Raw genomic sequence first — 25,911 nt, 5'->3', positions numbered from 1 at the left:
TAGGCGTTGCTAAACGTCCTATTGTGGTATACGTAAGAAGCATACAGCATGCTATGAAAATCAGAGAACATCTTATTCACTATGAGATGTTTGGAGTTTAATACCAATTTATCAGTTTAACGGAAAACGCGCTACTGGGTTAATTCAAAATAAAAGGATTCAAGTGTATCTTGCTTGAGCAGTGTCCTGTCTCTTTAAGAGTCTGTGACGGCTGGTGTTAGAGGGCAGTGCATGCTAGACTCTGCGAACTGGCCTTGGCTGTGCACTGTCTGCCGTGGAAAGCTGGTGTTCGTAGGCTGTGGAAAGATGGCTCCTCAGAAACGCAGAGTGTTTGTTGTAGGAGTGGGTATGTCCAAGGTATAGTAAATACCCGGACCGCAATTTAAAGTTCGAATAGAAATTAGTTTTATGTAGGACAGGTTTGTACGTGTGTCTAGAGTGGTTAAAAGCCCTTGCCATACGGTCTTGTGAAATTACTGTGTCAAAGTTCATTCCTGTTTTGACATTTTAATGGCTAGATGCAGAGCTGTTTTACTTTTGACGATGAGCATTTCTTACTCTGTATTATATTTTAATATCTCGGTCAGTGTTATGTACATCTCATAAAACGTATAAAATATTCTGTTAAATTCACTAGTTGGTCCACACTCTATTGGTATTAAGTCTCTTCCCTCTTAATTCAGTTTTAGCCCCGCAATGCACTACTGTACCGTTTAAGTGCTTCTCATCTTTAGTTTATTCTTGTCAGTAAATCGACATAAAATATTTTTATGTCTGCTCATCTGTGCTTGGATAAAGTGAAGAAGAGCTGAATTTTTACAACAGTACAGATCTGTCCTCTTTATTAAAAAAATCTTAAAAAGTCAAAATTAAAGCATGGTAGAAGACTTTGATCTTTATTAAGCACATTACTGTCTGCAAGGTGTTCTACCTGAAATAGGTGAAGCCTTTGAAATTTTAATCCTAATGTAAAGTTCAAGTACACAAAGTTCATCTGATAGTGGTAAGGTGTTGCATGACTCTAGTTCACCTCTGTACAGAGAGCTGGGTTAGTCATTTTTTTCTGAAGATACACCACAGTGATAAATCACGCTGTGTAGCACAGTATTCTTGTTTGACTTGTCCTTTTGTACTAGTCTGCTGTCTCATTCTGTTAAAAATCAACTTTAACTGTGCTCTTGGACTTGTAAACACACTAGTCTGCATATGAGTCCATGTGGAGCACAAGAAACAGACTCTATAGCCATTATAAGCAATACAGGTTAAAAAATAAAAATAACGATGACAAGATCAATTTATTTATATTTCAGAGTAGTTCTTAAGGTGGCTTCCCAATCCCTGTTCAGTTTCACTTACACTTGATTTATAATCATTTTTTTACAAATCCAGTTCACCTTATAGCACAGGATTCACTGAGAGCCTCTGTCCTGTCAAGCACATGGAGAAGTTGTGAACACTGCATGTGGCTTCCTTACAGATGCAACTGGAATTCCTGAAATTGAATTGTAGGTGGCAATTGATTTCCAAAGAGGAGTCTGATTTGGAAAATGAGATTTACCCGAACTCTGCGTGGAAATCACGCATTGCATCTTGACAAGTGACAAGACAGAGGTCTTTGTTGTGACAATTTCTCTTTGCAGTTTGAGAAGCCAGGGGCAAGAGAGGAGTTTGATTACCCTGACATGGCAAAAGAAGCGGGTAAGTGTTTTTTTTATAGGAAGTGGACAGGGAGTTCACTTGGAGATAAGTATGTGGGCATGTAAGTTTTCATGCAAATAGGATGACTATACAACACAGAGACTAATAATGCACAGATGTCCTTTTTGCTCCAGGGATCCAACAAATGGTCACACATGCAGCTTCCTATTAAAGGTTAAATACAGTAGACAGCATTGTGTCCTGCACAGTATTAGTTTGACAAAGTCTATGTGTGGGCCAGTGATCACATTTTATCTGTCTTGAACAGGGCATTCAGTATATTTAAGGATTCGCTATGCGAGTACAGCACATCATATGAGTTTTGCCAAAGGAGAAGTTGATAAGGAAAACTGTTTGTTGCAGGTCAGAAAGCCCTTGCCGATGCTGGGATCTCTTATTCTGCTGTGGAGCAGGCTTGTGTTGGCTATGTGTATGGTGAGTGATTCTGTGTTCTGTACTACTCCATCACCATAGCTTTAAAGAAGAGAGAAAGCCTTCTTTACCTCATCTGTGTTTTATGGAGAGAAGGAGCAGGTCTTTTTTTATTGGGCAGTGGACTCATGGAAATGTGTAAGGAATGAAGTAACAGGCTCCCACTGTGTAATATTTTCACATGTTCTGATCTGCAGGCCTCTGCCTTGTGGTGGTTATTTCATAAATATGACCTTTTTTGAGTAGATTTGCATTGATAGATGACTGGTGTTCCGTGCAGGGTATAGTCCTGCCTTATGCCCTCTGCTTCTGGGACAGGCATCTGGTTGCTGTGACTCTTACATGGAGTAAGAGGTTTTCTGATACTGGATGGAAGGAGGCTTTACCTTGACTCTAAATGGAACTGGAGTCTTGGAGTCCTTGTCCAGTGCTTCAGTCTTGTGCATGCCCAATTACCAATCAGTGCCACGTGTTGTTTTGAAAGGGGACTCCACCTGTGGACAGCGTGCCATCTACCACGGTTTGGGGCTGTCGGGCATCCCCATTGTCAATGTCAACAACAACTGCTCCACAGGGTCCACCGCGCTGTTCCTGGCACGCCAGCTGGTGCAGGGAGGTAAGCATGGGTGCCACACAAGCACTCTTGAAGGGTTTCAGGAAGGTAGAGCAGTCAGAGGGGTAAACTGGACCTTGTGGTACAAATGAATGACTTGTGTGGCATAGAATAAAAGAGTGTTATAAGATGCCAGATGGCAGGATCAAGTGTTGTTGGAAATCAAAACAGTAGTCAGAGAACCAAGGTCCGAGCAGCTGGAAAATTACTGAATATGTGCTCCATCCCCTTATCTACCCTGAGAAATGTAACCTGACTTGTACATAAGCCTCTGAAAACTTGTTTTCACTTGGAGTGGCTCAGAAGTCTTTTAAAAGTTTTAGTGTTGTAGATGATTCTACTGGGTAATAATATGTCCAGTTGAAACCTGGAAGGTGAAAGTTGGTTGAGTTGTCTTTGAAACAGCTGCAGTGAATTAACCAAGTTCTGTTAAGAATTTGTAGGTGCTTTGTACTTTATTGATCTCGTGAGGGAAATTGCAGTGCAACAGCAGCTCAGCATAGTCAACACAGCACAGTGTTACTAAATGATACAATAATACAACAATACAATACAATCAGTACAGTCAGTGAGAATTGCACTAAGAATAGTTGCTCACAGTCCAGAATATACAAAGAACAAACCAGAACAGTACACAAAAAGTTACGTGTAAGTTAACAATGGAGCAAAAGACCTTGAAACAGTGCAATTCAGATTAATTGCAGTAGCAAAATTATCAATTTAAAAAGAGGTCATTAATCAATTTTTCCAGGAATGTCTGGTTTTCATTTCAGGCCACCTTTAACTTACATTCTAATATCTTGTTAAATTTGTCAAAATAATCTCCCCCAGGTATTAGTTAGTTTCTAATGAAGCAATAGTTCTGTCAGGAAGCTGGGAAGTTGCAGGAGTCCCGACTCCTCAAGCCTACCCTTGTGGTGCTCAGCCAGATGTGCTGTCATAGTCAGCTAGTGACAAGAGCCAGGCTTGAACCCGCGAGCACAGAACTCAACCCGCGTTGTGAGCAAGTGTCTTTAGAGAGCCCTTCTTCGTCATATTTTCTACTTTCTGCAGTTTGTGTCCCATTACTTTATGACCTATTTTTTTCCTTACATATTTCCTTTTTAGACTGAGCAGAATAGATTTACCTCAAGTATTACTCCTGTACCTTGATAGCTTTTAAATTCTGACCCATTCATCTTCAGTACTCGGAAGTGGAGATTGTTTTCCCCCTGAGAGTTCTGTCCTTTTTTCTTTTCTGTCAACTGTTTATGGACAGGCTTGGCTGACTGTGTCCTTGCTCTGGGATTTGAGAAGATGGAGAGAGGCTCCCTGTCGTCCAAGGTACTACACATTTTTCTTCATTGATTTTTATTTTTACCACCAAACAATGTGATGTTATAGGGATTTTTCGAAAGGGGTTTTGTTCTTTTTTGGTACAAAGTTTTTATTGGTGTACTCCATGTGTTATACTAAAGTTTGACATTATTTTGTTTTTCAAGTCATTTTATCTGGTCTTGGTTCTTTCTTCAAGATCGTGATCATTTTTACTTGTGTGATACATATGACAGTTTTCTAATTGTCATTATCATTGTCATCTATGACAAAATGGCACAGTAAGTGGGGAAAATGGTTGAGAGATGCTGGGATTTGTCAGACTAACCAAGATGATATTGGCATTTCCACAAATAAGAGGAAAATCTCCTACTGCATGTGGTAACACCATTACTGAGTCCAGGTGTGCTGAGTTAGGAGAGAGCTCTAGAAAAGCAGGAGAAAAGCTTTGGAGTTTGTCGACCAGGATGTTCACAGGGAGACTAAGCAGTCAGTGACAGGGGTGACTGAGCTCTAGTATAGTTGGAACAGGAGCTAAGAGAGTTTATTTAAGCTAGGAGGAACAGAGCAGGCTAAATCATCAAGATATTGCAGGCTAATGTTGGACATATTGTAGGGAAGACCCAGAATAAAGTAGACAAATCAAAAAGGAAACAGAATAAATCATCCTAAAAAACACCTTAACCAGTCTACTACCTGGAGAAGAGAAATCCTTTGGGATTTATGAACGATTCCAAATTTTATGCTTTGAAGATTCGTTGTAAGTTAAAGTATTGGAGCCCTGCTGGAAATGGACTCTGAAGGTGTTAATTCTGAACGTCTTGCAGTACATGGACCGGACCAACCCTATTGACAAGCACATTGAGGTGATGATCAATCGGTACGGCCTGGCAGCTGCCCCCGCCGCCCCCCAAATGTTTGGCAATGCTGGTCAGGAGCACATGGAGAAATATGGTAGGACAGCAGGGGTGTGCAGGTTTGGTGGAGATTTGGGGGTTTAAAATGAAGGAAGCATAGTACTACTAGAGTGACAATTTCATGATTGGTTCAGCAGTAATGAAAAAAAAATGTTTCTTGTCTTCATGTTATTTAATTTAGATTTACCCCACACCTTTTAAATATAATGCCAAGTATCTAATAATTAATTTATGTGCAACTTATTGTGTGATTGAGGGTTTTTTGATAAAAATTTGCTAGTGATGTTTTCTAGTATGAATGTTTGAAATATGTTACCTTTGTTATTATGCAGGCACACTAGAATAGAAATCTAACCTGATTGGAGCCTAACATAGTCCTTGAGAATAAAGGATTGAACTGTGAACAAATATGATTGTTTTAACTTAAAAAAGCTGCAACTTGTCATTATTCCCACCATGATTACTGCTACTGTATCTAAGATTGCATATTTGTTCTGACCACTGTAAATCTATATGTAACTAGACAGTCCAATATGATAATCAGGACAATTAAAATACAATTGTTAATTCTCTCATGTTGAATTACAGGCACCAAGCCCGAGCATTTTGCCAAAATCGCTTGGAAGAACCACAAACATTCCATCAACAACCCGTAAGAAGAAGGCCTTTCCATTTGATGTTCCATTAGTATCCAAGCAGATTTTATAATTGCTGTAAACTTGCAAATTTTGTGTTGTTATTTACTGTATACACACAGCATAATCCATGTGATATATGGTCCTGTACTGATTACACTTAGATGTCCATCGTGATTACTGCAATCTAAGTTTGCATAGTTTTTCTATATGCTGTAAAGCTGGTTGTACAGTATGTCTGCTTAGCAATGATTCTCATTATACCTCTGGCATTGTAACCTTGTGCAAGAGCTACCCATTTACTGTGTTTGTGCACTGAAAACATACTAACAGTCAATCCAGTATTAGACCTTTTTGTACATCTGTGTGCGTTAGGTACTCTCAGTTCCAAGAAGAATACACTCTGGATCAAGTGCTGAAGTCTCGGAAGGTCTTTAGATTCCTTACTCTGCTGCAGTGCTGGTAAGAAAATGAGTCCTGGGAGAGGGGGTTGTGGACAGAGAGCACAGAAAGATACTAATAAAAGAGACATGGGAAAAAAAACCCATAGATTGTCAAATACAAAACAGCTATTCAGCATGACCAGTTCTTACAAATCAAACTTTTCTTTTCTTTCTGTGCTATGTGATAGATTGAAAATATTTGCTGTTATTGTAAGATCTAGATGTTTGTTGGGTTCAGGTTGCAGTGCATACACTTTTTGCTTACAGTTTGCATTCAGATAGCATAGTAAATGAGTGATAGCTGAGTCCAGTGGAGGAGCTCTAGAATTTTGCCTCTTTTTAAGCTCCTATATCGTAAAATTGAAAAAAAAAACAAAGCTAAAGGATTAAGTAGCTCTGGTTAAAAAGCTTAGATCACACATGGGATGCAATCAAGAATCACCTGTGGCTTTTGAGGACAAGTGAATCGAGAATAATTGAAAGCCTTCTCATGCTGGTTGGAGCTGTGGTTGCTCAGACGGCAAGGGCGTCTAGCTCCTGACTGGAAGGTCCCGGCTTCAACCCCAGGTAGGGGCAAGTGATGTAGCTTGCTCTAATTCCTTCCAGACCGCTCCCAGGTCCACTCAGCCTGCTTTCCAAATGAGTACTGGGGTTAATCCTTCTGGGGGTAATAGGCCGGTGGGAGCGTGGTGCTGACCATATCACCTCCACCTCCACTGTCTGATGGTCAAGAAAAAATGGTGGCCCTTGCCCCTCATTCCCCCATGGGCCTTTATGACCTAAAAAAAAGGACCTAACTTCCTTTCTCATCCTGGTCAAGTTAAGCCAGTAATGGCCAAGTCCGTACCTCATAATATAACTGACTGATGGTTTAAAGGCAACTTGAAGACCTGCTGTGCTTCACATGTCACTTATCAGCATTGTTTCAAATCTCCACTTACACCCTTCATGTGTTTATATTAATAGTTTGTGGTATGTGGCTACACAAAGGCTACACTGTAAGTCTGCAGTGTATGTAAGTGCATTTCTCTTGGCAGCTCCTTTAAAATATGTCGTGCTGGAGCGGATTGAGGCTGTGGATATCCTGGGACCGAGTGACTGGAAAGTGACATGAGACCGTCTCTTTTATCTTCAGCCCCACCTCTGACGGCGCGGGAGCTGCAGTGCTGGCCAGTGAAGACTTTGTGAGGAGACATGGCCTGGAGCAAAAGGCGGTGGAGATCTTGTCTCAGGAGCTGGTGACTGACTTTGCCAGCACCTTTCAGGACAACAGCTGCATGAAAATGGTGAGAGGCGGGAGACAGACTGCAGCCAAGCAAGAGGGCCACAATCGTAAAAATGTTTTTCCATCATTATAAATCTGCTACACTTCAAACTCCCCGTACAGTACAAATTAGAGTCTTGATGGATTTATATGGCATTTTCTAACTTTTTTGTGGCCTTCTTGCCTGAATGTTTTGGAAAAGATCCTTGGATCACTTAGCTGCTCACAACCAAATGAGCAAGACTGGTCTCCTGTCATTTGTAACTTGTTCTAAGCTCTTAATATGAAAGAAAAGCATTTTAAATGTAATGTAGTGGTAAAGGAATATATCCCAGAATTGTCAACTCCAGAGACTGCTACAGAGGTTGAGACAGGAGTGCTCTCTGTACCTCTGTGTTCAGAGCTCTGCTTTCATAGCCTCCCAGTACTGACTTTAAGCTTTCTCTTCAGCATTGCCAACATCTTGAGCTTTCTTCTAACCATTTCAGACCTGCATAATAATTATAATAAGGCACTCCACCCAAAGGGCTTTACAGGTAATGGGGACTCCCCTCCACCTCCACCAATGTGCAGCACCACATGATGCATGATGAGATGGCAGCCATAGTGCACCAGAACGCTCACCACACACCAGCTATCAGTGGGGAGGAAAACAGTGATGAAGCCAATTCATAGATGGGGATTATTAGGAGGCCATGATTGGTAAGGGCCAATGGGAAATTTGTCAAAACACCCTGGGATTTTTAATGATCACAGAGAGTCAAGACCTCGGTTTTACGTCTCATCCAAAGCATGGCGCCTTTTTACAGTATAGTATCCCCATCACTGTACGGGGGCATTAGGACCCACATAGACCACAGGATGAGCACCCCCTGCTGGCCCTACTAACACCTCTGGCTCTGTGGCTAAGGATCTGCGCCAGTGGCTGGAAGATTGCCGGTTCAAGTCCCGCGGCTGGCAGAGGAATCCTACTCTGTTGGGCCCCTGAGCAAGGCCCTTAACCCCAACTGCTCAAGGGATGCCTTATAAATGGCTGACCCTGCGCTCTGACCCAAAGCTTCTCTCCCTGTCCGTGTGTCTGTGTGTCTCATGGAGAACAAGTTGGGGTATGCGAAAAGACAAATTCCTAATACAAGAAATTGTACATGGCCAATAAAGTGATCTTATCTTATCTCTTCCAGCAGCAACCTTAGTTTTTCCCAGGAGGTCTCCCATCCAGGTACTGACCAGGCTCACACCTGTTGAGCTTCAGTGGGTTGCCAGTAGTGAGTTGCAGGGTGATATGGCTGCTGGCACTTTATGAAGTAGTTTCTTACTTAATGAAGCGGGAGGTCAGCCCATGAAGACCTGGCTGGCGTGTCTCATGTATCAGTGTTAGGGTCCCGTGGGCTCGGCAGGGTGGTTGGCCATGCCAGAGTGAACGAGCGCTGCGTTGTGTGCCCAGGTGGGGTATGACATGACCAAGGAGGCAGCGAGGCGATGCTTCCAAGCGGCCAGCTTGCGGCCCGAAGACGTCGATGTCATTGAGCTGCACGACTGCTTCTCTGCCAATGAGCTGATCACCTATGAAGCCCTGGGGCTGTGTCCAGAAGGTGAGTCTGACCAGTGGGCAGGGGGTGGGCAGAGATCACACCAGGAGGGTTGTTTCGAATAGTCTTTGACTCATTGCATAAAACTTCATAGGTCCAGAACATAATCATTTTCAAATATGCATGCTCAGCTCCTTACTAGGGTGTTGAAATTGAAATGTTGATTAATGCAACATTTATGCAAACATACACATAAGGGAAAACAAATAGGGAATTGATAAAGCTGACCATGACATGACCATGACATTTAGCAAACACCAGATACTATCGCTGTTACGTTTCACTAAAACCTGCACTGAAGTTTGATCTTTACAGGTGGCAAATCAAAAACCAGACATTTTGTGGTGACAGAATCTGTGATGCAAGAGAACACACTCAGCACAAATTCTTCAGTTTCCATTGGTTTCATGTCCACTAGTGTCTGTGTTGAGCCTTTACTTTCAGTAAATGTTTATTTTCAGTATTTGTTATGGCCGTCCTGTAAAAGCAAGTCAAACCGAAGGAGCAGGGTGCTGTTGTTTTTCTCATTTAAACAGAAAAAAGATTTGAAATAGTATAGAACACCCTGTAGTTGTTATATTAGAAAGTCTTCAGCCCGCCAGAGGTCTGTCATTGCTGTCATAAAGGTATCATTGGCCTAACTGGCCGTTGAGTGTAGTACAAATTCTGACTTTACAGCTGCTGGAGCAAGAGTCGAGTCCATAGCAAAATGTGAACAAAGTCCCAGATTCCAAGTTATGGTTGGAATTATTTGGCCTTGGTTCGCCATTATCCAGGGGATGCTAGATTTCTGACTCAGTGCACTGTGTAATTGCGAAGCTGTGTGTGCCTACAGGGAAGGCTGGAGAGCTGATTGACAGAGGAGACAACACCTATGGGGGAAAGTGGGTAGTTAATCCCAGTGGAGGCCTCATCTCAAAGGGACACCCTTTAGGGGCCACAGGTAAACCATGCTGCCTTTTTCTCCTTTTGCCTGCTGTGTGAAGCCCTAGGCTTGTCAGACCCCACATCACAGCACATTTCTTGGCGTCTTTTAAAAAATGACTGGAACAATATCAAAGCTGTCGTGCCCACTGGAAGTAACTAAATGTAACCTTTTGTTTGGGATTGACAAGTACTCTCCAGACTTACAAAAATCAGTTGTTGAAGTTCTTTAAAGGCCAATTCATAGTTCTGATGAAGCAGTAGAAATATCTAGCCTTTATGATATCTGAGATTTATACCGACCGCTTATAACTTCTAAGATCTTGTATTCTCTGCACAAAGTAACAGCTGCGTCTGTAACATGACCAGCAGAGGGCAGTATTGCTCTAGCAAATTGCAGGATGGAGCCGGTGGAAAGAGTTTCCGTAGCAAGCTGTTCGCTTAATGCCTTTTCTCAACTGGTTGGAAATCGTCGAATTATGTCAGTGCAGGGCCCAGACCTTCTGCTATTTAAATAAAGGTCATTCAATTTTCAAGAATAAAAGTTTTTTTTTTTCTCCAGAGACTGTCGAAGTTAAAGAAACAGATGGAATCAATAATCTGCATAAAATTATTCTGTCAATTTCAACTGTTTAGGCGGACTAACATATGAATATGCTTTTCTGAGATGATGCTTATAGGAAATCTATAAAAGTACATATTGATTGCCATATATGACAGGTCATTGTCATTTCCCAAGATAATCTCCAATGAACCAGGTTAAACAGCATGCAGGCACTGAACTTTTTTTTGCATATTTTGTTTCTTAAATTATTTTAAAAAATGCTTTGGCAGAAGAAATATTTATGACAATATGAGAGGTTACTCAGAAGAACAGACAGAACACCATGCTTGTAAGGGAAGCAGTGTGGAGCAGTGGTTAGGGTTCAAATTCCAGGAGAGACACTGCTGTCGTGCCCTTGAACAAAAGACCTCACTTGGACTGTTCAAGTAACAACTCAGGTGTATAGATGGGTACAAGTGTAAGTTGCTTTGGATAAAAGTGCCAGCCCAATAAAATTGCTTCAGTAAAACACAAGAGACAAGGGGACACAACCTGACACTAAACAGGGGGCTGTGGGGACTGGAATCCATGTTGTGACAAATTTAACTGGTGTGCGCTATAGAGCCAGCTCTCCGTCCTCACTTTTAGCCTCCTGGCTGCCCTGTGCTGTGGCCCTGGCAGCCTTTTCCTGGGCCAGGCGGTTTTAATTCTGCAGGGTGAGACGCAGTAATCCTGTGTGACACTCGTTCTCTCCCCCCCTCCCCCCCCAAACCTATCCCCTGCGCCTCGGCCAGCAGCAGCCGCTGAGCTGTGGTGAAAAAAAACGTGCAGGATGGTGTGTTGTGGGGGGGAGATAAGAAGGTGATAGTTCACCAGCTCCATTAGACTGATGAGATTCTCTAATGTTTTCTGAGATTTTCTAATGTTGCTCTGAGTCCAGTTCCTGGCATTAAAACCGATTCATCTGCCAAAAGCCTTCCTTCATAAAAAAACACACACTCTTTGGGTCTGTCCTTTCTTCCCCCCCATCTGTTTTGTTATTTCAGTGTTTTCTTCTCACTTGAGCATCTCTAGAAATTTCATCCTTCGCTGTCCGTTTGCGTTGTTGCTCACTTTGTCATTTGGAGACAGGATGTTGTAAAGTTTCCGCAAATTTACCCTGCTGAGAGCTCTGTGAAGATGGGCCACGTAAACAGATAATGTGGTGTTTGATCTTTAGCTCCCAATACACTTGTTAAATTTATTATTACACCTGTGCTTGTTAAAAGTGACTTAAGTTTTATATACGATGTCTAATGCTCTACAAACATTACAATCATCAGGCACTATGAGGCTGAGATCGGTCTCTACTGATTTCCTGTCCTAGACATTTATTACTGTCTCAGAAAAACACATTCACATTGCAGCTGCTTCCGGATGAGAGTCATCACTTATCTTTTATTGCTTGTGTGATGAGGAAATGTAATGCAAGTGGCAATAGTAGGTCTCGCTAGAATGAAAGTGGCCGCATTTTTTATGATCATAGAGCAGTAGTTCCAACCCCTCATCCAGGGGTACCACTGTTTCTTCTGGTTTTTGTTGTCGCTGAATTCTTGATCACATGCTAATTTATTTCAGTTGGCGTTTTAATGCATTTCTAATTTGTTTCCATCCTAGAAAGTTCATTGAGATTTGTAGTGGGCTAAAGCCCTGTACCACTGCTCTCATTCAGGTGTATTGCCTGAAGTGTAGCCGACATTTTCTTCTTCCATTTCTGGAGAAGAAAAAGCACTTTGTACGGGAAAGACTGATAGTTTTTTCCCATGTCTGTTCGTACTGTGTTGATCACCTATTAAAATATTATAATGCATATTTAGGGAACAGACAATTGAAAGCAAGTTAATGAGAGAGTGTTTAAAGTTTAAACTACATTCTGAAGTTGGATACAAAGTGCTTGAAGTGGGGATATTTTTTAAATGAAGGAACAAGTGCAAAAACAATTAAACAAGGAAGAAGATCAGTCAGGTGAAATACGTGTTAATAGACATTTTGCATGAAAAATGGATGATAATATGAGTCACAGCAGTTAGATTTAGTTTTCTGTATTTATTTTTTATATTTTGCTTTTGTCATAATTGAAGATTATATATTGTTTTTTAGGAAGTTGTTTCAATGGGCATGAGAATACGGCAGGGAATGTAAAGGTTGTTCACATTCTGCAGCTGCTTAGTGAAACTGGATGTTGGCTAATATTTTAATCAACATCTAGTTTGCTGAACTGGACCTTGACATCCACTCACAGAAATATCGAGAAGTTCAAGAATCCGAGATCTCTGACTTTGTTGGTTTCAGCCATGCATATGGTTAATCAGTATTATTAAGTGTTTGCTAGTGATTACTGATATACGTGTGTTTTGTTTAATAATCTGAAACCAGTGCTCCTGCAAATGTCTTGGTGCTGCTCCCTGCGGGGCTGTCTATCTGGCTAGAATTCGTGATCTGTGTTCTGCTCTTCTGGTCTGGAAAATGTCCAGGAGGTGAGAGAGAGTGCTATTGACTATAGACTGTTACATTTTAAAAGGCTATTGTTAAATATAACAGTGTGCAGTAATTCTAAGCATATCTAAGCAAACTACAGTGACTCTGATCTTACTCTTGACTTTTTTTTAGCAACACCACAGTGACTATCATGCTGCCATTCAAAAAACAAAAAACACATCCACTCAGGCTGTTCCTGTGACAAAAAGAACAGAACAGTTTTATTACATGGTTGAACAGTCCAGGGGGTTGTAGTGTGAATTAAATTCATCACAGAGACTCAGAAAAATGTTGCATGAAGGCAGAGACCACAATTACATCATAATTCACTTTAACCAAGTGAGGTAAGTGGAACATCACATAAAATTGATGCAGAGGTATTTCATTTCAGAAAATCCATCATACCTTTTCATCACCAGAGCTATTATTCCAATTTATATTTGTATTGCCTCTCAGACAGTAGAGCACAAAGCCTTGGAATAGATAACTTGTATTGAGTATTATTACATAAATGGATGTTAGGAATTTTTAAGTTTGGTGGCATGATGGTGCAGTAGTTAGCATTGCTTGAGCCCTGGGTTGCTATCTATGTGGAGTTTGCATGTTCTTCCCGTGTCCATGTGGGTTTCCTCTCGGTTCTTCAGTGTCCTTCCACTGACCAAAGACATCCTGGTAGGCTAATGAGCTTTTGCGAACATTGTTCCTGGTGTGAGTGCGTGCCCCACGATGGACTGGCATCCCATCCAGGCTGGATCCTGCCTTGTGTCCAGTAGGTTCTGGCTCCCCTACAACTCTGTATAGCATGAAGCAGTCAGAAAATGGATGAGTGGATGACAAATGATGATGACACTCTTGTATTTGTTTATGACACTTAAATACTAAAAAATAGCATTTAAATGTTTTCATTCTTTTTCATTATTTTTTTCCCATCAATTTCCCTTATTTTAAAAATGTGTTGTTAACCTTATCTCAAGAATCAGTGGACATATATCTATAAGTACATATAAAATAATAAAAACGTTATTTTGGTTTTCTGAAAATAACTCAGAAATAGAAGTGTATTATAATATATTTTAAGAAAAGAAATGTGCAGCTGCAACTCATATTGCTGGGTAAAGGTCTTGTCGGTAATAGCATTGGCATGGTTAGGTAAGTTGATTTTCGGGTAGTTGCGATTAAACCTGTCCTCACTTTGAAGGCTTTCACCATGTCATTTTTCTTGTAGAAATGACTGTTATGGGTAGGGTGTCCAACACCCCTTCAGCTCTTTGTGTAAAGAATTGTCTTGTTCTTAGTTTTAAATACACTTCCATGTAGTTTGCACGTGTGTTCTGGCTCATGTTATACGGCTTATTTATACATATAGAATGACGTTTTTTTTAAATGCTTTAAAAATAAAATTCTCTTTATGCATTATTTTTCAACAAAAAGGGAGGGTGGGCTAAGTGTGTATACATATACAAAGCTGCGCGGCTGGCTGGATTGAAAGGCGAGTTTAAAGTTTGTGATTTCACCCATACAGTACGTTCTCGTTATAAATTGTGCGTCGCTAACTATTCACGCTGTTTTCTCTGTGCTCGATTTGCAGGTCTGGCACAGTGTGCTGAGCTCTGTTGGCAGCTCAGAGGGGAAGCTGGGAAGAGGCAAGTTCCGGGTGCAAAGGTTGCGTTGCAGCACAACATCGGTATCGGTGGAGCTGTGGTAGTAACTCTGTACAGAATGGGTTTTCCTCAGGTTACAAGGTGAGGTACTAAAGTATTGGTTTGACTAACTGACAAAAATAAATCATTATGCGATTCATCTCCTTATGCAAAGTAAGTAGTCTCACTGTCATCGGCTTAGAGAAGCAGTGTTCAAGAAGGGGTGACATAATGAGTTCATTGTTTTGAAGTCTAAAGTTACATAAGATTACCGTGAATTTTAATATACTGTTTCTTCGTGTAGTGAGACAAGTGCAATGTTTTCATTACATTTAATAAAGACTGTTGCATACTGTTTATTATAAGTATAATTTTCATGTATGATATTCTTATGTGAAACCAGCATGTCAACTGGACTGTCCTGTAACAAAAATATGCAAATGAAAACCATAATAAACCATAATAATAATAACAACAACAACAACATCACTTTATTAACCCTATACAATTTGTCTTTTCCCATACCCCAGCTTGCTCTCCATGAGACACACAGACAAAAAAATAGGGAGAGAGCATGGGGTCAGAGCGCAGGGTCAGCCATTGTATAGCTCCCCTGGAGCAGTTGGGGTTAAGGGCCTTGCTCAGGGGCCCAACAGAGTAGGATTCCTCTGCCGGCTGCGGGATTTGAACCGGCAACCTACCAGCCACAGGCGCAGATCCTTAGCCACAGAGCCGCTGCTCTGCCCAAATTAGCTTTTACTTGTAAAAGTAAAATTTACTTGTAATTACTTTTGTCTTGTGTGTACAAAAGTAATTACAAAATTACAAAGTAATTTGCAATCCACATCAATGCATAGAAACACTCAGCAGAGTTTGGTTTGTGTTTATATTTTCTTTGAAAAAAGGCTGCTCTTCCAAGTTGCGTGCAGCAAGCCAAATACCATACCTTCAAACTTAAACTAACTAGCAAACACAGTGTGTACTAAATGTTAAATTTCTATCACATTTGTGCCTCCAGAAACAAATTTATTGGAGAGTTATTGCTGCCATTAAATTAAGTCAAACAAAAGCATGCAAGATTTACAAACATTTACAAGCAGGAGAAGGAACCAGTTCTTATCATTCAGCTTTATGTTTTTGTGAAATGTAGTGGATTGTAGAGAATATTTTTGTCTGCGCTTATTTCAGCTCTTTCTAAGGCTTGTAATATACATTTTATGTTACAATCAAAATGGAACACTATCATTTTACAAAAGGCATTATAAAGGCTGAGCATATCTTCACATTATTTAAATTCCAGACTTGTAATTGCAGTATACCCAAGCAATATTTTGGCTTTGTTATTGCTTTCCCAAATTGGAGGACATAGAAGAATCTACTGTATATAATCTGGTTCCCTTTTATGCCTAATGTCTTTCAGCTCTGGATCATCTATGCAGTGTCTGCTGTATGTTTCTACGTCCTGTGCGAATCACTTTGCTTTTATCAAAATTAAATTTCATTTACTACATGTCTACTCAGTCCTGGATTTTGTGTATGTCTGCTTTGTAATTCACCTGTCAGTGTTGGGCATTACTTTATTTCGCAGAATGCATCTGATTGCTGCTAATAATTCCAGATAAGAGCAAAAGCCTGTTTTGTACCACAATTGGTACAAATGGTACCATTATACAATTTTAACATAACATCTCTTGATTTGATTTTAAAATGGATCCCTGCACTACATCTGAGCTGACATCTGTCCAGCAAAAGGTTAATGAAATCCTTAATCCAGGAGTTTATTCTGTCTGTATTTGTCTTTCTTGTCTTGTACGCTTTTGTCTCCACCCTTTGCCTTGTCACTTCCCATTAGTGTAAGTGTGACTGCGTGGCATGTGTGGAATTCACTGTGGAACTGCTGCTGTTGCTTTTCCCATAGGGAATCCTTAGGTTCTGAAACTCCACTTTTATTTCGTGTGAGCTTCAGTACTGAGCTTCAGAGTCAGGCAGTGCAAATAAAATCTTTCTGCACTTACAAGACTTTTAAACAACTTGTGACAGAAGATGTATTCTGAGCTATTTATCACATATTCAATATTGAAAATCGTACTCAGTAAAATTCTTCAAGTACCAGTATCTTGTTTCCTCTACAAATTGCAGTACAAAGGAACATGAAAATACATATTGAAATACATTACTTGTTAATTGTGTTGTTTTACAGTTTTAACTGCAGATAATTAGTTTTTATGGTCAGTGACAAGTGTTTGATATGGATCATAATTTTATATAAAGGGACGAAAATTACATCTGTCACTTGCATGTTTTTGATGTTGGAAATAAGCTGTATTAGCCCTTAATAGCTCAGCTCCTAACCTTGACGTGTTTTCTCTACAGAAACCAATGCTTGGTCTGTTTCACACAAAACATTACCAGTCCCAGGGGAAAAAAATGTTTTCTAAAATTGACCCGAGCAGACGGTTGTCCATCTATAAACAAGCTGGCCACCTCTAGAGGTGTCTTCAAAGAGGTCTTCTGATATTTGCTCTTAAGGCCTTCTCGCATCACAACTCTCAATGCATTGCACTAAAGCTTTGTTAAGGATGGTCACCTTATCAGTATTTCCTTTGTTGCTTAGTTATTTTGAACTTTTATGCAAGGTTGATTGTCAGGCTTACAAAATATATGTAAGGATCCTTATATATTTAGATAGATATGAGATAGATGGGCTGAATGATCTGCACTTGATTACAGCCCTTTGTAAGTATAGTTCTAATAATTATAGACCATAAGTCTAATTTGCACATGGTATTCCAGAGCGCAGAGGATCCAGGCAGTGCACACCAGTGCGGCAGGTGGGCTGGAGGGGTTCAAGGCTTATGCTGTTTTCAAGGAGATTGAGAAGAAACTGGAAGAGGTAAAGACTCAAATCTCCCTTTTTTTTAGAAGAAATGGAAGGCAAACAGAGATTCAGGGCAGTCCATATTACATTCAGCATTGGAAAGCTCCACAGTTAAGGAATGGTTCCTCTCTTAATATGTTACACTGTAAATCTATTCATTTTCTCAAAGAACTGTAACTAAAATTTAATTTAGCATGAAAATCCAGGAATGCATTCAATATTTTCTAGTACTCAGAAACCTATGGCTTGCAATACTGTATGTATATAAATATAAACGTCTACATGATTCATACCCTATCATGTAGTATTGGGAGAGACTGGTCCTGTAAGGTTCTTAAGTGCCTCATGAGGCATATTCAACCAGTGCCCTCTCCTGCTGCTTCAGGATGTACAGTCTGTGCTGGTGATGTGCTTTCCACACTTCTGTTGTTTTCCAATGGAAATATATGATTTTAGAGCCGTAATTCTTGATAATATTCCATCCATGCTTATAGTGCAATTTCTACAGTGCCTGATTACCAATTATTTATAATTTCTTTAATTCTAAATTGTCTATTATATATTTTTATTGATTCTTTTTTAAATGTACAGTAGTAAATGTATTGATAAAAATTATATTCAGAGCAAAAGTCAATTTTTATTTTTAATATGTCCCTTTGAAACTTCCACTGGGCATGTAGACGAAGTAAAATGTAAATTGTTTTACAAAGTATTTAATTTGTGAATTCATTATCTGTCTTGGAATCAATTTTTGAACACATAAACATGTTTATTGATGGTCTCAGACAATTGTGTGCACCATAAAGATTTTTAACTTTTTAACAATACTACATACTCAGTAAAACAGTCTTCCCTACTCTTCATGTGATTTTGTATAAATATGTCTGCTGAAGATGTTGCAACAGAAACTGGGGAATGAAATGAAAAAAAAAAGCTTTTTATACCATGCCTGTCAACCTGATTTGCCAGTCTCTGTAGAACCAGAACGTTAATCCAGGAAGGAGAGGTTAATTTCTCAGCAGAGCACCACTGACCTCCAGTAATGTAGGAAAAGCAGTATCTGTCAGGCTCTCACAGATGAGAACTTAGTTGCACAAGGCACCTTCACTTGTAACGTTTCAATGAAATAAAGTGCACGTCATATGGGAATTGTTGCGTTAGCATCACAAACCTTCTGAAGTATTAATTTTATTTATTGTGTTTTGTGCTTTTTACATTGTAGTTTCATATATGGTAGTTGAAACTTGTGACAAATTGCTACAAATTCTGCAGAACTGATTTAAATGCGCAGTATCTGTGGGGAGTCTTATTTTAATCTTATGAAGGGCATTCAAAATGTCTGGTCTTCTACTCTTTGTATATATTCCTGGTTAACAATTACATTCACCAGATTCACAATGCTTGATGTTATTTTCTGTTAAGTGTGTAATGCTGTCGGTACGGAAACTACATTATACAATTTGTTTTGACGTGGAAGACTGAACTGATTGATCTTGTTCCAGCAATGTGTATCTGTTTTATAGTGTATTATTAAAAAACCCCTTGAGCATCTGGGGCTTTCCTGTCATTTTCCCTTATTATTTTTGTTAATCTTTCTGTTCTAGCTGCATTGTTCTCTCTCATTGTTCTATATTGGGTCTCCTCAGTCAAAGGAAAACAATCCTAACAGCTTATTAAAGCTAAGCATATTGAGATAATAACAGTTGACAAAAAGGCCTGTTAGAGGTATTATGGCACTCCTCAGTATGGTCTTACCTTATTTAGACTTTAAAGGATATAAATGGACCTTTTCTGTTTTGAAGTTGTTTTACATCCTCTGGTGCCAATGTTTTTGGTGAAAATGAGGCGGCAGATAGCTTTCAAAGTACTGCCAAAATATTATTGCCAAAAGCTGAAGCCTTAAGTTTTGCTAACTTGGAGTTGCAGGAAAGCTTCTGAGGGCTTAGGTATGGAGGAGGAGTCATACTCTCTCATTAGAAATTAAGAAGTTATTAAAAGTATACAGGAAGTATACAGTATACGGTATATAGTTAATATCACTGTACATCAAAGTAAGTAGTGTCATAGTAAATATATGGATTTCAAGGGTATGAGAAAATCTGAGCATTATGCACTAGAGCAGAAGTGTGGAGTAGTAGTTAGGACACTAGAGGGTTTGTGCTATTGTACCCTTGAGGAAGGTACTTTACTCAGATTCACTCAGGATGAAAGTGTTAGCTTAATAATAATGATAATTAATGAAAGCCTGATGTTTTACTTTGTGTTTTAATGAAGCATTTTCCTATGTGTTTTTCACAGTTAAAAGATTTCTGCTACAGTAAAGTCAACCTGAATGGACAGAAATTAATTCACATTAATTCTTTTTGTTATAAATTTAGTGCTTTGGCTCTCTCTTGTGTTGGAATGTTTCTGATCCTGGTTTAAATGCACAGTGTTTGTATGTGTGAAATGCAATAGAGGGGTGGTTTTATTGTAGATAAGAACTGGGATATGGTGTGGTTCCTTCACGATGTTGTCCTCTCACGCTGCAGGAAGGAGAGCAGTTTGTGAAGAAGATCGGGGGGGTGTTCGCATTCAAGGTGAGGGATGGGCCTGCAGGCAAGGAGGCCACCTGGATCGTGGATGTGAAGAATGGCAAAGGCTCCGTGGACACTGACGCAGGTCTGGGGCTCATGTTTCTGTCCACAGGCCCCTCCTCCTGCCTTACCACACGTTCCTGTCAGGAAAGGAAAGTACAGCACTAGGGAATTACTCCTAAATGAAACAATGGCAGAAAAACCATGTGGTGAGCGTTCTGGCACAGTATGGCTGCCGTCGCATCATCCATGTGGGGCTACACATTGGTGGTGGTGGAGGAGAGTCCCCCTTACCTGTAAAGTGCTTTGAGTGGAGTGTCTAGAAAAGAGCTGCAGTATATAAGTGTAAGCAATTATTAAATGGCAACAAACTACAAAGCTATATTTATCAACCGCCTGGTGATTAAGCTGTACCTCTTCTTCAGATAAGTGCTATATAAGTGTAAGCAATTATTATTATTAAAAGTGACCTTTTTATTGTGCAAGAAACAGGTTTGGCTATTGATCGAGGTGAAGTGAGCCATCTTGCTCCTCGTTGGTTGTTACGCTACCAACCTGTAGAGACAGGTTGTGGTTTAAACAGTTTATTTTAAATTTATACATACATCTTTTGCCAATAACTTGTTTCAGGCCTTCTTCATTCATATGTATGCTGCTCTTAAAAATGAAAATTTAATTTAATTGTTTTTCTCATTGAACTCTTTCAGCATAAACAGTACCACTTGGTTCCAGCTGTTTGTAAGGTGCTGAAGTTACTTTAGATAATTAAAATATTTTTATTTTTGTGCCACTAAATGGCCCATTTAAAGGATAAAGATAAGAGAATTTATGGGAGTTTTAAACAGTTCAATATCTTAATTTTTCTTAAATGTGAAATGAAGACAAGTCCTATTACAAGTTCTTCCAAGTTTTATGGCTATATTTTAAATTTATTTTGTTTTGTTAAGGAAAGCTCCCGGTTAATAAAACATCGCTAGAGGCTGTCTCCCTTGGTCCTAATTAAAACTGTGTAGTCAAGATGTTGGCTGTGCCTGACTTCCCCTTGTTTCAGCTGTAGGAGCTGGAATGCGTGTGAGAATTTATATCAGAAGAATCAATCAAAGCCTGCTGTGTCTGTTTTCAGATGGGGATGAGATCTCATGGGATCTGGTGAAAGCCTGCCACTCTTAGTCTTTGCAACCATGTGGTTTGGCACACACCATAGCAGATGCAACAGGCATTTGCCAGACTTCAATGTTATGTACATTTTTATTCTCTTTTTCCACAGCTAAGAAAGCAGACTGTACCATCACAATGTCTGACAGTGATTTGCTGTCATTGATGACTGGGAAGATGAACCCTCAGACTGTAAGTTATGAATACTCACAAATGTTATTCATGGGTTTTTTGTGGATCAGGTGCGGGACAGTGCAGAATTGGGTGGTCTAGAGCAGGGCTTAAGTGGTGGCACTTCCAATCCATGCCATTGAATGATTTGTAGCAAGTAGCTCCCTATTTTTAAGGAGTGGGATCAGTATAGCAGTCAAGGTGCTGATTGCAGTGGGCCAATACTGCAGTGGAGTGGATTGAATGCACCTTTGCATTTGTAGTGCTGATCTAGAGTTAACTGGGAATCCAAGCACTAGTGCTCCCTGATTTACATTATGTTCATACTTCATCCCCATACTAATTAGTTAGTTACACTTGTTCAGTTCTCCCTTCTGATAATGAGCCAATGAGACGGTGTTGTGGTCTGGGAGCTGTCTGTGTGAACTAGCGGTGTTGAAACCAGCACAGAAGAACTTGCAGCAGACCTGTCCTTCATGGCCCGGTGTTCACAGCTCTTGGCTTAGCACCCTTTGTGCTGCTGCCAGAACCCCCCTTGCACCTTGTCAAGGGTACACACCTGTCTTTGACACAGGGGCAGGCAGGAAACACACTTCTCAGTCAGGGAGGTCCCCCTGGACCTGCAGAATGTGCTACTGGCACACTGACAGAATTCCAGCATATCCTGTTCTGTTCTTTTCTTTAACATACCAGCAGCTTGCTTGGGTGTTGTCTGTTAAGCTGTTTAGCTCAGCACCGTTTAAAAACAAGTTTTTCTTTTTAACCTAAAGTATTAATAAATAGTTTTTTATTATTTTATTTTTGTTTTCTTTCAATAAGTGATTTTCTAGTTGTGTTTTATTGGGAATATAGGCTGTTCTAGAGACTGTCAGAGCTTATTCTCAGACTCTGATTAAAAGATATATTGGGGTACCTCCTGTTGCCTTTTAGATTAATGCTGACTGGAAGCTATATAGCCAGCATCTTGTTTACCTCGTCTCTGGGGGCTAGTGTGCCGTCCATCCTAGCTGAAGCTCTTTGCAGTAACTTGCTACGAAGTGATGTAGTTTTACAGCATGGTTCATAGATACAATTAACTTCCCACTGGCCAAGGTCTCTTGGTATTGAAAGATGCCCAGTGTTTCTCAGATTCGTGACATTTCCTGTTTGCTCTTGCCAATGTCTGATTAGAAACGTAGTCATTATTATCACATCTCATCCTCCCTGGGTCTTGCGGTGATTTTTTTTAGAATATAGACAAGCTGCATTACCTCTTAAAACAAATGTTGCTTTTTTGCTGGCTTTTCAGAAAGGCAGTCCTTATGCACAGCAATGGCTGTATGGAAACAAAAAAAGTTATTATCATTTTTATTGAAAAAAATAACATCTGCAAAACTATGTTTACATGCATATTTTTATTTCTGAGAAACTCTCCAGACCGGATGAACTGTAGGTTTTGAAAATGAGGTCTGCTCTGTTAATCTTGTTTCACCTTTCAATCATTCATGCAAAGATAACGTTCAAAAGCTGCTGTTGTGATGTTGAAGACCTAGGGCTTTTCGGCAAGCTGTTGTCATTGATGTTGATGTCCCAATTTCTGGTCTCTGCTTAATCTGGCCATTGGGTAACCTTAACCCTTTAATCATGCCTACTTGCTGTCTGGAGTTTATATGCTTTTCTTTCACATTTTTGTGATGCTTATATTTAATGTCATTTGTTGTGGTGATGAAAAGATTTTATCCAGAAACAGAACACACATTACTGCCTGTGAGGTGGAGCTGTGAATTGTGGTCAATTTTATCACTAATTGCTGAATCCACTAATCCTAATGACTATTTTAGGTGTTAAGTGCAGTAACCCATTACAGGTGGATACAACTGGATTTGATTCCTTAAAAGAAAACAGAATCGGTTACATAGATCATGGGATGCCTGACAGGCTCTGTATAACAATCATTGTCTTCCTCTTTTGCTCTCTGTACAGGCCTTCTTCCAAGGAAAGCTGAAGATAACGGGGAACATGGGTATGGCCATGAAACTTCAGAATCTGCAGCTCCAACCTGGAAAAGCAAAGCTGTAATGGAATCCTTCAGAGTCCTGTTTCTTTCCCTCCTGGTCTCCCCAGGATAGTCTCTGTGCAAGGAGGGGTCTTTGCCACACTGTATATCTGTTCTGTAGTGTGAAAGAGGAGAGGGGTAGGCTGATGGATGAGGGGACAATTGCCAGATGAGCATCTTCCCAATGTCTTTTCCCCCTGTTCTAACTCGGTGAGAAACTAGCAATATAGAATTGCCCTGGGACTTTGTAATAGTAAAATCATCTTAAGTTTAGATATCTTTTTACAATACTGTATGATTATGTACAGGTCTGAAACTACTAACACTTTAGGAAATGCAAATGGAATTTTTAAGAACTTTATAAATGAAATCTGTTTATAAAGTATTATGACGATTGTGATAACCAACTTCTACTGTAGATAAAATTGATGTTAGTAAGAAAAACCTAATCCTGACTATAGCATAAATCATGCTTCTAACCCTGTGGGTATGAAATAATTTCTAGAACTGTTTATATCATCATTAATCATGTAAATAATAAGGTAGTAGACCTCTGTAACACAGGCTTAAATCAAAGAGTGACCCTTAAGCTTAATGCTATTGACCTGATCATGTGTTTAAATAATTGTGAATTTTGAAATTAATTGACTCTTCAGCTACAGCCACAAATGTTTCAGACATCCCCTTGCCAAAATATCAGCACTGGCAGCTTACTTACTGGTAGTGTTATCCTCTTCACAGAGGTTGTACTTGATAAAGTGAATGCAAAGTCTTTGTGTATTGTATAGAGTAATGAGAAAGCTGTGTGTGATGTAAGGGGTCACTTAATCAGTCTTGTTACATCTGTAGTACATCATGTTCATGAAGTTTTTCCTGAAAATGTTGTGAGCTGCACAGCTGTCAGTCAGTCACTCTGTTCTGTACTTGTACGGTTAACTCCTTCTGGAACCTGATGGACAAATAATTGGAGAAAGTCTCTGTTAATCCATTTAGCTGATTCTGAAAATCCTGATGGAAAGATAATGTGAAATTCATGCAAACCAATTAAGCTTGTGACTAAAGATATTAAAGTACTGTTTTAAGTCCCAGAATAAAATTTTGAATTATTGCATTAACACAAAAACAGAACAAACACCTCCTTTGTCTCTTAGGTGATGCTTTCTATATCTGAAATGTTTAAAAGGACCTAAAGTCCCAAAGACATCTTGGAGTTTTGTTTTCAAGAGTGGCCTTTTCCTGCTTAAGATTGTTGCTGATACCCTGGCAGCTGTAGCCACTACAACAGTGGCTGCATTCATCGTTTTCTTGGACAGACCCAATGCAGACCATCTAACAGGAGATTTTATCAGACCTGCTGGGCTGTATCTTATCTGTCCATCATGTGATGCTTCACCTTGTAAAGGTTGGGATTCCTATACAAATGAATGGCTTGTAGCCATACGGAGCCATAAGCTGCAGTTATAAGGCAATTGTGGTGAAAGGTATTGTGTAACGGGAAATGTATATAATATAACCCTAACAGCTTAGGTATACTCAGCATTTTTGTTAAAATAAAATGTTTTCTTTAAGATGTTGAAATATACAACCAAATTCCAGCTGTTTAGAAACTCTAATGATGGTACTACAGTATAGTGATTCCTATTCATTCTTTCACAGCTACTGTCACAATGTCTTTACACAGTACTGTAGAAATTATTTTAGACTGTGGCATCTTTGCTACTTCTGATACATCCTCTTAGGAACAGTGTATCTACACACTATATATCTTAATAACAATGTTTTACTGTAGATTTTTCATTGTGCTATAATAAGTTGAGAGTCGTGGTTAAAAACAAAAATTCACTTGAAATGCTTTAAAATAATTTCCATGCCTGAAAGTCAAATACTCCAAAGAAATAAGAACAAACAAAAAAACTTATCCCTGTTCCACATATATGCTCACACAGATACTGGTAGTTGCAGTTTTTCCTTAAAGTCTACAAGAAAAGCAGAAGTTTCAAATACTATTAGGATTTCAGGTTTCTGTACAGTATATATGCAGCACATCTTACTTGGCCTTTATTGAAATGGTTTTCATTTTGCATGTAGAACCAATTAAATTGAACAATGTTTCCTACTGAAGTTTTGGGACTACTTGTCATCACTCAGAATAATTATTTCCATCAAACCGTTTCACATTACTCTAAGTCACATGACTCTGGGCACGCTTACTGAAACAAAGTAGTTCTACATACTCCTATGTTATTAAAGTCAGTGTTGTTGAGGTTGGAGAGTTAAGATTATGGTTAGTCCCTCATAATTCTTGGAATCAGTTAAAAATGTTTTATTCAGAAAATAATGGGCTGTTCTGTTGTCTTTGTTCTTGGCCGCAGGTTTTCTTTTGTCATGACTTGTTTACTGCTGACACGGTATCGAATTCTGCAATATAGAAATAGAAGCCTATGAGATCTAAAATCTCATGATGAAAATATAGATCATTTAGTCTGATCTGAAGATATGTTTATAGCATAAGGTATTGTGTACCATGTAATTCCTCGGGAGCTACAGTACCTCATTTACAGTCTTT

The 25,911-nt window shown here is 39.5% G+C and overlaps 1 protein-coding gene across 1 annotated transcript; it reads left to right on the top strand.

The window, feature by feature from the left end:
• The first annotated feature begins 202 nt into the window (after positions 1 to 202).
• On the top strand, positions 203 to 24,441 carry scp2a (sterol carrier protein 2a). The gene is made up of 16 exons (XM_088598660.1): positions 203 to 357; positions 1,641 to 1,698; positions 2,062 to 2,133; positions 2,615 to 2,746; positions 4,002 to 4,066; positions 4,885 to 5,011; positions 5,563 to 5,626; positions 5,985 to 6,071; positions 7,188 to 7,338; positions 8,761 to 8,908; positions 9,741 to 9,848; positions 14,479 to 14,632; positions 17,324 to 17,423; positions 19,940 to 20,069; positions 21,252 to 21,331; positions 23,273 to 24,441. The coding sequence occupies exons 1-16, from the start codon at positions 232 to 234 to the stop codon at positions 23,366 to 23,368; spliced, it is 1,698 nt and encodes a 565-aa protein (XP_088454786.1). The 5' UTR covers positions 203 to 231; the 3' UTR covers positions 23,369 to 24,441.
• The last annotated feature ends 1,470 nt before the right edge of the window (positions 24,442 to 25,911 follow it).

Source organism: Lepisosteus platostomus, chromosome 11 (genome assembly GCF_059453375.1).
Source record: "Lepisosteus platostomus isolate fLepPlt1 chromosome 11, fLepPlt1.hap1, whole genome shotgun sequence".
Taxonomy (NCBI): domain Eukaryota; kingdom Metazoa; phylum Chordata; class Actinopteri; order Semionotiformes; family Lepisosteidae; genus Lepisosteus; species Lepisosteus platostomus.
This window is presented reverse-complemented; position numbering and strand designations above follow the sequence as displayed.